General features: G+C 43.0%; 1 protein-coding gene across 1 annotated transcript in view; it reads right to left on the bottom strand.

Moving 5' to 3' along the window:
* ano1a (anoctamin 1, calcium activated chloride channel a) overlaps positions 1-958 on the bottom strand; it is a gene marked incomplete at both ends in the record, with an annotated part of 100,967 nt that extends 100,009 nt beyond the window's left edge. The window contains one exon of the mRNA XM_080730140.1: positions 835-958. Within this exon, the coding sequence (XP_080586266.1) occupies positions 835-958 (124 nt within the window). The remainder of the gene's footprint in view (positions 1-834) is intronic.
* Positions 959-13,170: the final 12,212 nt, after the last annotated feature.

Below are 13,170 nucleotides of genomic sequence, written 5' to 3'. Positions count from 1 at the left end.
CCCACGCGTATTTGTTGGGGTTGCTTGTTACAGCAGGCGATCAGAGGAGCGCCTGGTCTGCACTGGCAGTGGTCATTCAATCCAAATCATGATTCTTTCCATGGGAATGTGATTGCCATCTTATGGGAGTTTTACAGCAATCACCCTGTTGTGTGCATACCGGTATAAGCCTACTACGCCAGTGGTTCTCAAAGTGGATTCCAGGGAGTCTGTGGGTTCCTTTAGGGGGGTCTAAATTGACCCATACAAGCCTGTAACTCTGACAGTGTACACATGTGTAACGGGTTCATTTGGTTCCATTTGTACACTGTCAGAGTTAAGGGGAAGACCTTGAAATGTGATGGTGAACGTTTGAGAAACACTGCCCTATAGTAGGTCTATACGCCTACCTACTCTGATGTGCGCTCTTACGCTCCGAATGAGAACAAGTGTTGCTACATCGAGACGAGCACCGACAGCCAAATGAAACCACTTTATAGTCTCTTTTAGAAATCCAGGTTCAGCCGAGGTGTCTCTGAAATGCAGGTGACTGAACTCTGCACGTGGTCTCCACGTCTTTTAAAATCTAAATAGCTTAACATATTTTCATATTTACAGACGGAGGGGATCCTAGCTGGACAGCTCGATCCTACATCCTACAGTAGTGGTGTGGACATTTTGGACATCTTCGGTCTAGGCTACTCTCTGCGCCATATGCGCAAAACGAATCCAGCAGGCAACTGCTTTTTAATCCCGCACGGCACACATCAATCAATATCTTAATTGAAGGACATCGTTTAAATTGACATTTCAAACTGTTTCATTCTGTTGCTGTAAGAGGAATTCAAAGCGCACCAGACGGTGTCCTCACGTGAGGGCGCTGCTCCGCCGCTGGTTCCTTGGGAACGCTGTTCTGCCACAGACGCGACGCAGCAGCGTCCCCAGACAGGTGACACTGACTGACAGTAGCCAGCCTCATTTATACCCCGGCCCCTAGTAGGCTACGACGGTGTCGCTGGCCAAAAGGAACAGATCTAAAAGCAAACAGCTAGTTTTAGATCTGTTCTTTTTGGCATGCGGCACTGCTGTATAGAAACTCCCAAACATTCAGCTTGAAATCAATCCACCCAACGCATTCAAAATTCACAACGTAGACCCCCCCCCTTTACTTTAAAACCATTTACTTCAAAAGTAGGCTATAGATAGATAGCTATTGTAGGCTATAAGCTACCGTGTAAATTCGTCACATAACACATGAAACAGTCAGAGCACACAATGGACAGTTTGGACACACTGAATGACAACTGTAACAAAACTGCTTGACCCAATTTGAATAAATGAATGAATGAACGAACCAACGAACGAACGAATAAACGATAAATGGAGAAAGAATAATGCGGTTTGAATTATATAATTACCTGTTTTTTAAACTCCTCTGAGACCGGTTTTCAATTATCCAGGTTTTAATTCCGCAGTTTTCCTGGTCCACAGCCAGACTCACCTGTCTTCCACAGTGCCTCCCTGGGATTCAGCGACTCCCTTCTCAAGAAGGCGAATAATGAGGAAATACTTTCGTCACCCACTCAGGTGGAAGTGCTTCTCCGCTCTCCTCCTCCTCCACTCGTGTGGGAAAAGCCTCCTCGCCCACGGAGGAGTGACTTGTTTATGGCTCTGCTGAGCGGAGCGCCCTGCTATATTGCCGCCAGTGGTGTATTAAGTGGATAGTAGACTACATGTTCTTAATCTTAAGTAGGCTACTGTAGGCCTACTTAAGTAGCCTACAAGTTTGAGGTATTTGTGTTTTACTTGAGTATTTTCAATTTCAACCAGTCTTCTACTTGTAACAGAATAGGTCTATTTTTGCATTGTAGTTGACACTTTTACTTGAGTAACAAATGTGAGTACTGAGTAGGCCTATCTTTTTCCAACACTGTATATTGCAAAACACACACACGCGCCCACAGGACACAGTGGATTGGCCAGGACTGGAGCTGAGACATAAGCAGGCTATCAGGATGGGCTGGGACAACAACATCGCTGGGGCACAGCTCACAGCTGTCTGGGTTGATGCATGGAGGAGAGCAGACATTCCGATCAGATTCAGACGTGCATGGACTCGTCCATACAGAGAAGTTGTCTCCAAAGAAGCTGGAATCTGTTCAGCCTCAAAACAGTGCAGAAGAAATGCAAATGCATTTGTACAATAAGATGTTTATGTGCCACAGCAGCAACAGTGACAAATGACATCGTAAATAAATTAATGATAGCTACAAATAATGATTGATGATACAGCTGCAAGCCTTGACTGTTTTTCCCTACCAAATGTTTGCACAATATGACTATGAGCACATTTACATATTCAAAACACGGTTGCTCTGTCCTCATGCAGTGAACAGAACAAACTGCAGATGTACACCTCATTTATAACAATGAACACATCTTGCCTGGGCAGGCCAACACACTGATAGGCCTATTACTCAAGATGTAGTTAAGGCATGTTGGGTCAAGAAAGCTTGTTGAGTCTTGCAGTCCAAGGCCCAACTCAGGGGCCCCTGGCAGTCAAGGGCCCCTGGGCACTGGACCCTATGTGCCAGTGAGTGCCATAATCCATCCATGAACACACCACCTGTAAGAAAATATCATCTATGCCCTCATTTTCTCTTGGTTCAGGGTGTTTCACAGTCCTTGCTCCTTGAGATGGAGCCTGCAGTTTCAGGCTTTAGAGGGGTTAGCTAGGCTTATAGTTGGGGTTAGGTTTAACCACTTAAACCCATATGCTTAACCAGTTTTAAGTTGAACTGGTGTCCCTATAGCCTAGAGCTCTATTCTAGGCCCCCTGAGTTTTCTAACAGCCAATGTAAAACTCAATCTAAAAAAGGCAGGTTTCTAAGCTGCCCTGTGCTGCCCTCCTCTGAGAACAGAAATCGTTCCAACTTATAAAGAGCACTAGTAAGGAGCACTTATGAACTTAGGCTAAACATAGGTTGAAAATGGCAGAAATGGTCCTTTAAGCGGGAGGCTCTCTCCATTCCGACATGTCGCCACTCCGAAATTGACTTCTTATTGTCGGAGTGGCGACACTCCCATGGGCCTAAGGTTTAGGGTTAGGGCACTCCCTTTAAGCGTGTAATAGTCGAATAGTAGAAAGTCAATCAATTCAGTCGCACATTTATTTCATTAATTTTCATTAAATTTCATGTCATCCTGTTTTTATTTTTTCTTTCTTTCTTTTTTCTGACAGTAAAGTCAGTTCTGAGCCCAGAGCTTACGATAAGTCCTATTTTGTAATTGGTTTGCTGACTTGCTTCTTCACCCACTGTGGCAGACATGATGTGTTTGCGAAACGTTTTGTTCACGTTGGGTTAGTCAGTTAGTCAGTGTGGTAGGAATGATGTCGCCTGAAATCCAAATCCTTCCCACACACTGCAGGTGTGGGCCGGGGTGTGGCATACTAGTCTCACTGCGATGCATGATGGGGATTGTTGGATGAACCAGCTCTCTCTGTCGTTTGTTAGTGTGTGTGATATCACCTTTGTTTAGTCCACTGCTTCCCTGCCAACGTAGCCCTGGGTGTCGTTTTACACGCCACGCCTAAACGTGCTGCGTGAATGCATGTAGAACCTGTTGGAATGTCTCAAACAATGGTCACCATCACAATTGGAGAAACACTTTCTCCTACAAGGAAGGAAAATGGTCTACATTATGAGGAGTAGTAGGGAGACACCCCTCCCCCTTTAAGTTATTTAATTTAAATGTTTTACCCAAAAAATAAAATGATAGAATGCTTTTAGGATTTTTTTCATTGTTGATTAATTTGTCTGTAATAGAAACTAATGAATTGCATTATTACTAAAAGTTCACAGAATTAATGTTTTGGACTGTTCATTTGGTGTCACACTTAGAGTAGAAATATGTGAAGTTTTTAGTTTTGCAAAGTTTTATGACCCACTCATCTCTTATTATTTATACATCTTTTATGGCGTCCAGTGTGCAGCCAATTGTTTTGACTTATGCCTTAGTTGCATTTGCAGGCCGAGGAAGGCATTAGCCGGAACGTTTCACTGCACACAAAAATTATGTTCTAAAATATATAAATAATACAAGGAGAGAGCTGAACATTTTTGGCTGAGTGTGGATAGTGACATTGTTTTTTATACGTTTCTCGTAGCCTAATAGAGGTCTGAAGGCATGACAGAACATGCCCTAAATAGCTTTAAGTGAAGAGTGGTATACAGTTTTATTCCAGGCTGTAGCTGGACTACAATGATGTTTTGAGTGATGAACCTCTATGGAAGTGCTGCAACTCCGACAATAGGAAGTCAATGTCGGAATGGCAGCATGTCGGAATGGAGAGCAGCCCCCAGTGAAAACAGGAGGGGACCTAGTATAGAGCCCGGGTCCTGGAGGACTCCGGTAACTAAAGCACATAGGGTTTAAGTGGTTAAATGTTGATCACACTGCAATTAAAAGTGGATTTCTCAGATGAAGGACGAAACAGCATCTTTCAACAGGAAACACTTTAACGTGTAACATATCGAAACACAGTCAAGCCTAAGGGGGGAACAGGGAGGGTCTGCCTGCCCTCTGCAACTACCTCTTTCAGTCAAAAACACACACAAAAACACACACAACACAAATGGACAAAGGAAAGAAGGAAACACACACACACACACACACACACACACACACACACACACACACACACACACACACACACACACACACACACACACACACACACACACACACACAAACACAAACCAACAAAATCAAAGTTTAGAGGCATGAGATAAGGCGTGAGATTTTTTTATATTCTGATTGGCTATAATTGGCTTCCAATGTTTGTGTGAGGGGGCTATTTTACAAAAACACCAACAATCATGAATGTTAGAGTTTCAGGCAGAGTGCTGGCACAAATGGCCGGTGGGGTTTCTGGCAGGGTGCTCGGCAGTGTAGTATATGTGACACTGGGCAGCTGAGAGGGGCAGTGTCGTTGAGAGCATACCATGGTGACCAAATTGTCAAACCCAAATGGCTTCCCCTTACATTGGCCAGGATAAGTCCCTTCAAAGTGCGACTGCCAGTGATTCTCAATCTTTTTCATTTCAAGGACCCCCACCCAGTTGCATTAGGCCACAGACCCCCAATTGATATGACCTGTAAGAGTCCATTTGTTTCCTAACTAAATCATTTAGCTGGGGGCCCCTGGAATCAGTCTGTATCTCTTTGGAAAGTGTTCATTCCCTGAAGACATTGGCCTATATGAAAATGCATATCAATGAGCGCTAAAAGCATGTTGCGTGTTGCGGGGCAGACAAAGCTAAATTAATGAGGCTAGGGTTGTTCTAACACTGTAAGCACAAGGACAGGATCGTCTGGATGCTTGTTGGCCTCTCATGGAGCGTGACGGTGACTTTTCTCATTCATTATGACCGAAAACAACAACATCAGCCAATGCATACAGAGTGCTTGGGACAACAACTTTCATCTAAAGAGAATGATAAACAGAGAGATGGAGAGATAAACCCCCTCACCTAACTTAACCCTCTGATGATCTAGAAAAGGTTTTCTCTTGGACAAATGCACTTCTTCACAACACGTGAGCAATAGAAATAGAAAACGGTCTATCTGTCTGTCATAATTATTTCCCCTGGGTATTGGTCAATCGATCTGAACTTGGACACATGGACGCATATACCGTATGCCCTGATGAAGACCCAGAGAGGTCGAAACATGTTGGCTTTTATTATTATGAAATAAAGTACCCAGTTTTTACGCCCGCTCTCCTCCTTTTTTAAACTTTTTTGAGTGCTCGGATCTCTCCTCTTTTGTTCAAGTTTTATCCCACTGATCCTTGAAGCACCCACTACACATGTTTAACTTTGCCGCTACCTCCTTTGAGCACCTATAGTTTTCTCTTGTTCATCGCTTTGGACACATGGACATTGGCTTAATATGCAGGCAGTGAAGATTTCATTTTAATTTTCCATCTTTCAGAAATGTATTAACATTTTTGTGAACTCTCAGACTGCCTTGGGTGTAGTAAGGGGGAGAGACTCACAGGAGCAGTGCCAAGGTTAATTGAAAATTGATCATTCACAAGACAGAACAGCAGCAGAGAGATAAGAGACTCATGCAGAGCCAAGAAGTGGTATTATGAACGTATTTCTTTTTTTCTTAAAACTTCTTTTAATTGAATGTCCGAAAATACACATTTAACATAATCCAACATATTATTAGCAAAGATAATATTTAAACGAGCAAACATACACAACACTGATAATAGTGCTAACAAATTAATCTATGAAGCGTTAAAGCTGCAGCAACGCTTGTAGACAACCGATAGACACTTTAAAATAAAACCTGTGGAATATTTCCAAGCTATAATAGTCTCAAATATCTCATAAGCCAAACAGACATTTATGAGACAACCAGCTAACATTTAGCTGATCAATGGCAATGGTGAGCTGGCTTTGAAAGCCTCTTATCAAGTTGCATGGGGAAGCTAGAAGCAGTGCTCTTCCAAGCACAGGTCTCCGCAGGTCAGGTAGGTTATTGTGGCCCTGGGCTAGCACTATATTAGGCCAATGTGAAAAGGGTTCCATTCCTTCTTCGGCCTTTCACAGCAATCGGATGCTGCATTCATGAATTCAGGCAGTTTGTTCCAAAAATGTGTTTTGCTAAAGTCGACCTGCTGGTGGCGCTATAACAGGCCAATGTGAAAAGGGTGGCATTTGTTACGCTGCCTAGTGGAAATGTACGCGCACAGTTTCACCGCAAAACAGGCCACTCCTGCAAACTTGTCAATCTTAGCCAATCAGGGCGGAATTTGAAAAAGCAAAGATATCTGTTTTGAACATATGACTATAGAGATCATGTGTACATATTTGCGTGAAATTTGGATAAAATCTGGAGGAGTAAAAAATGCGTTGCCTTCTGGTGGCGCAGTAAAAGGCAGTTCACTAGCAAGGACCACACTACAAATTGATAAACAGTTTAAGAGTTGAAGAGAACCGGGGAGTTGAAGAGAACCGGGGAAACGAATGGAGCTAAACGAATAGAAAGGCGAGGGACTTCTGGCTGAGTCGATGATGCAGAGTGGCCTATGCCGGATTGTCAATGATGCAGAGTCTTTGATGCAGAGTCGATGACGAGTATCAGAGGCCGAGTCTCCGATGCCGAACTTTACAGAATTGGGGAAGCTTCGAAGGGGGCCCACCGTAGCTCCCGGGCACGATGAACCCCCCAACGGCCCTACAGAAGGAAAGAGTAGAGAGAGAAGATAGGAGATAGGAAAGTAGTGGGGTGGGTGGGAGGGTTGCAGAATGCGCTAACGATTGGGGGTGGGTTAGGTGAGCTTTTATAGGTGAGCAGATGCAACCTGATTGGAGATAGCCTGATTGTAGGTGTGGCCCTGCTCCTGAACATCAGTTGTTCCACAACTCCATATGTTTTTCCTTGGCCTATCGGGAGTGTCAGTACAACGTTTAAAACGATCGGTGGAGTTATAGGTAAAAACACGAATCAGCCTTTTATAGCGCCACCATGAGGTTGATTTGAAATAAATAAAGTGCCTTCCTCAAATGGGAATGTGTGTGTAAGATTTCATGGAAATCACATGCTGTGTTCATGATTTGAGGCATTTTGTTCAAAACGGAGCACTCCTGCAAACATTGGAAGCCAATCTTATCAGGAATATGAAAATTCTCAAAGACCTGTTTCGTTTAATGACTATAGAGATTTGTGAACCGATTTGCCAGATTCTGTAGCAGTACAAAAAATTTGTTTTGTTCAAATCTGCCTCTTATTGGCGCTATAACAGGCCCATGTGAAAAGTTTGGGCAGAGGTTCTGCTCTGTCACCCTAAGGAGCAAGCTATAAGGGGTAGTTTGGCGCGAAAAACATTGAAGACCTTTGGTCTAATGTAAGAAAGGAGATAAAAGGAGTGACAGTTGGACAAATAAACATTTCTTGTATAGGATCTGTGATTTCAAACAGCCATTTACGACTTCATAGCGCAATTAGATAGGCTATTCATTCTCCATTACAGAGGATTGGGCACATATATTCTGTGCTTGCTTTTATTTTGATTATATAGCCTAGAGATTTCACCCATTATTGAATTTTACCACTTAGTAGGTCAGAAATAGAGTTGGCTATGCGTAGGAAAATGCATAATGGTGAACATGTGAATGTTGACATCTTGATGGCTGCAGATACTTCAATGATACACTGACTCGGGGTAAATATGTCAACTCTACACGGATATTATACTGTACAGTCAATAATACTGCAGACACCGTTTCACATCAGATTTATGAGAAACTGTCAAGTGTCTCCTGTAGACAGTAGACTACTGTCTCTATATAGTCTATTCCAGGTTTATTCCAATTTAAAGTTTTGACTTGCTGCTTTCCTCCAAATATAAACAATGCAAATGAAATCCCAGTTGAGCATGTTGAAGTTGAATGAGTGAAGGAGTGAGGGAGAGAGGAAGAGGAACAGGAGGAAGACAATATTGAGAGAAGCTGTTTCGACTTAAGACCCCCCACCCTAACCCTAACCCCCCCCAAATTCTCATGAGAAGACTGAAGACTGAACACACCAATGGACGAACTCAACATCCGTATGTGTAGCTTAACCTCTTCACTTGCAAACACACACGCGCACGCACGCACGCACGCACGCACGCACGCACGCACGCACGCACGTACGTACGTACGCACGTACGTACGTACGTACGTACGTACGTAAGCATGCTCATACACTGATACTTCTATGCGTTTGTCAAAGGAGAAAAGTTGAACATAATCTGACAGCTGTGGGCTTCCACTGTTCTGTATTCCTGACAGATGATACCAAACACATCAACTGTGACTCTGCAAAAAGAGACACACACACACACACACACACACACGCACACACACACACACACACACACACACACACACACACACACACACACACACACACACACACACACACACACACACACACACAACACAACACACTCACACGCCCACACAGACACACACACGGAAACAAGGCATTGACATAGGCCAACTGTAGCTTATTTTAGTGCTCTTGAGCAGGAAATGTTAACAAAGATGACGCTTGCTTTTGCTCACAGCCTACGTTAAACCAACAATGTTCACAGGTAAACCTAGAAGGACATGTCAAGCATGGCAAAATGATCAGTATTAATTTACAATTCATTTAATCAAATTTTACCTACAGTAACAGTTACAGTAGGTTAAACAATGGATTAGTTATGTATGTGAAGCAAGTTGTGCAGTTGTTACTGTATCCTGATGCCACCCTCCCCATGCACGCTGCACGCACGCACGCACCCACACTGTTTATTTCCGTGGAGGTCTGACTCTGACTTCTGTTTTCTGGTTTGAATCTACACATCACATGATACCGGTACGTATAGCCTATGTGTTCAGACTGAACAAATAACGGATTCAACGCGTTGTTGAAGATTTGTCATTTTCCAAATTGTTTTGACAATATGCTACACTACACAGTATACTATATAAAACTCTAATATTGGGCTCAGGAGCCACATTTAGCTCCAGTGTGAACAGGGCTGTGGGTCAAACAGTCCTCACACCAGAGTCCTTCGCCAAAATAACTCCCTTAACTGTTTCCCATGCACTGCGTTCTCCTCTTCCTGTTGTCCCCCGCAACACACACACACACACACACACACACACGCACACACGCACGCACGCACGCATGCACGCACGCACGCACACACACACACACACACACACACACACACACACTCACGCGCGCAAACACATTTGCATGTGCCTACACACACACTAGATAGGCTACACGCAGACACTTCCTGTCATGACAAGGCTGAAATTAAACCAGGCTGTCAGTTTGGGCCCCTAGACGGTCACTGGGAGCAAGGGACATGTTCTCACAGTCACAGCAATGAAGACAAGGCCCGTCACAAATGATACAACCCAGCTTGAAAAAGTGTATGTATGTGTGTGTGTGTGTGCGTGCGTGCGTGCGCGCACGAGCGCGTGTGTGTGGGCCTGTTTGTATACGTGAGAGGGATTTCACAGGAACACAATATTCTTTCAGGGACACTATTGACTAGTGTCCCTTTTTGTTCGGGAATAGCTGATTTACATTGGCCACAAAATGAGTCAAAACACGAAGACATTGGGAATACAGGGGACGGGAAAAAAGGAGTGGCCCAAGTAGATCCCTGCGGGACTCGGGTCAACAAAATATATTATGGGATTAAGTAGGTTAAGAAATGTGATGTCCTTGAAATGACTAGTAAATTATTCACTTCCGTTACCCTATAAGCCTGTGGGTTAAGAATAGATCTTAGCAACTGAGGACTAATTGTTTGTCTGTGACAGCACAAATAAATCATGTGCTGGAGATCGTAAGTTATAAATCGCTGTTTCAATCTGATGTGCGTGTTCCTGACAAGGGCCACGTTTGGGGACAAATGTTGGACATGAAACCAATTGTTTGGGGTCTGCATGTCACATTGGGGACAAATTGGAGTCCTGTGGGTCAGAGATTTGATCATAGTTGGATCATACTTGTGTTGTGGATGCCTGGCTACAGGGTTTCCATGGAACATGACTTTGGACTGTTAGGCTACTATACTATACTATACTATACTATACTATACTATACTATACTATACTATACTATACTATACTATACTATACTATACTATGTATTCACTTTGATTATTTGCGTAGTAACTGCACTAATGGCTTTGTAGACATAATGCTGTTGTTGTTGTTATATACTTTATTGCTGTCATTATAGTTTTTACTATTGTTGCTGCTATTGCTTGTACAGTATCTCTCTCTCTCTCTGTGTCTCTCTCTCTCTCTGACTCTCTGTCTCTCTCCTCTCTCCTTTACTGACACTGTCAAGGCAGATGGTTCTGCCTGACTCTTCTTCCAGTTAGGAAGGAGCCTAGGAGGAGTTTTTCATTGCCACCATCGCAAAAAGGATCAGCGTGGGGGTGGGGGGCAATGTCAGGTCTTTGCTTTGGAAAAATCGAAATTACAACTTTATAACAGTTTTGGATTTTTCCATTAGTTTTTATTTTTATTAGTTTTGAGGTTTTGTTTTCAATTACAGTTTAGTTTTAATTCGTTTTTAAAGTGGGGTTGCTAGTTTCGTTTCGTTTTTATTTTTTGAAAATGCTTAGTTTTAGTTTAGTTTTTATTAGTTTTAGTGTTAGTTTTAGTCTTTTACGTAATATGGGGTATTTGTCAGGGGTGAGATTCAAAAAGCTCCGGAAAAAGTATTGTCTAATAAAGAAAATCAACAAAACATCATATCGTTGAGAGTGGCAGGAATGTTGAGACATACAACTTCTCTCTTTGACCTCACCAACTGGTGTTTTTTTTATTGTTTATTTCCACAAAGGACAAAAGACGAAAACTAAGGTGATTTTCTCTATAATTTTAGTTTATTTTAGTTAGTTTTGTAAACACACAATACCGTTTCAGTTTTTTTTTTTTTTTTTTTTAAAGCTTAGTTTTTATTTTTATTTCAGTTAACTAAAATGTTTTTCCATTCTAGTTTTCGTTTTTTAGTTAGTTTTCGTTTACTATAATAACCTTGTTGTACTGTACACACCCACACGCACACATGCACGCACGCGCGCGCACACACACACACACACACACACACACACACACACACACACACACACACACACACACACACACACACACACACACACACACACACACACCTCCTTTCTGTCATAATACGACCCCTGCATGGCTGTCCAGTCACTGTCCCCCAATGTAGAATAACCTGATGAGCAGGTTTGAGAGAGAGAGTGTGCGTGTGTGCGCGCGTGTGTGTGTGTGTGTGTGTGTGTGTGTGTGTGTGTGTGTGTGTGTGTGTGTGTGTGTGTGTGTGTGTGTGTGTGTGTGTGTTGGGAGTGGTCTTTCAAAATACAATAGGCCTATAACTCCTATAGTCTTCCAGTTTCCACTGTGCTGTAAATAACAGCCTGAAGCTCTGTGTCTCTCCTGGGTTGATCATCAGAGACTCACCAGGGAAACAAAGAGTTAATAGCTCAGTGGCACCGTCAGCTTACCACAATAGGTTAGAGAATGAATAAGAATCAATATTTAGTAATACATCACACACAAGTAAGGTGTGTGAAATTCTTTATTGTACAGGCTCCTCAGTTAAAAGAGAGGCAGCCTAGAAAGGTTGAGCACAAAATAAAGAAAGTGTGTAAAACATGCTCTGGGGTGACCTAGACCTAGACCTACTATATAAACAGAGCTGCAATGTTTAAAATGCATTTTAAATGTGAGGCTTTTAGTGTATTCTACTTTTGTCCCAAAGCAACTGCAAAACATTGCTGCTATTTATTCCAAACAGCTTTATACTTTGTATTGTCGCCTACATAAAGACAAAATGGGACATAGCTCTGTTTACACAATGCTGTACCCCCTCCAACTGTATATATGTTCCCACTTTTCAACAGTTTTTATTATATTTGGACACTTCTTGCTTTGGCAATGTAAAGTACAGTATATGTTTTCTCACGCCAATAATAAAGCTAATTGTCTCCACCAGCCGAAGGCATGGGGGAGACACTTCACTGTCTCTGAAGCTAACTTGTCCACTCACCTTGGATTGCGTTTGACCCCGCTCATTCATAACCACCTAATTCAACACCCAATGCACACCCACAACCAACATACCACACCTGGTGGTCGTGGAGACCTGTGCTCGGAAGAGCACTGCTTCTAGTTTGAATTGAATTAAAATAGGAGTCATCAATAATGACACAGGTGTGACACTGACACACAGGCTGGGTTGTCATGAAATCTTAAAATAACTGGGAATAACTAAAGTAAGATATGAGATCAAAATGTTACTATGTCGATAGATTAAAGGTAACGTGAGAAACAGCGACATCTCGTGGTTGTTCTAGCCAACTGCAGCAGCAGCGGGCATGGAACGCATGAATTTTAGAACGGCAGCGACATCTCGTGGCCATTCAGAACCAGTGCAGTGAGCACCTTGCCTAGAGGCGGTGCTGTGTTGCAGGAGGCTACTTCCTCGTTCCTCAGTCAACACAGACAGTCCAAACTTTTAGCCGAGCCGCCGCCTGTCTGTCTGTGCGGCCCTCCTTCCATGGACGCCACCAACTGAAGAAGA

This window comes from Nannobrachium achirus (assembly GCF_963921795.1).
Source record: "Nannobrachium achirus genome assembly, chromosome: 7".
NCBI lineage: Eukaryota > Metazoa > Chordata > Actinopteri > Myctophiformes > Myctophidae > Nannobrachium > Nannobrachium achirus.
Note: the sequence above shows the minus strand (reverse complement) of the source record. Positions and strands in the feature narration are given on the sequence as shown.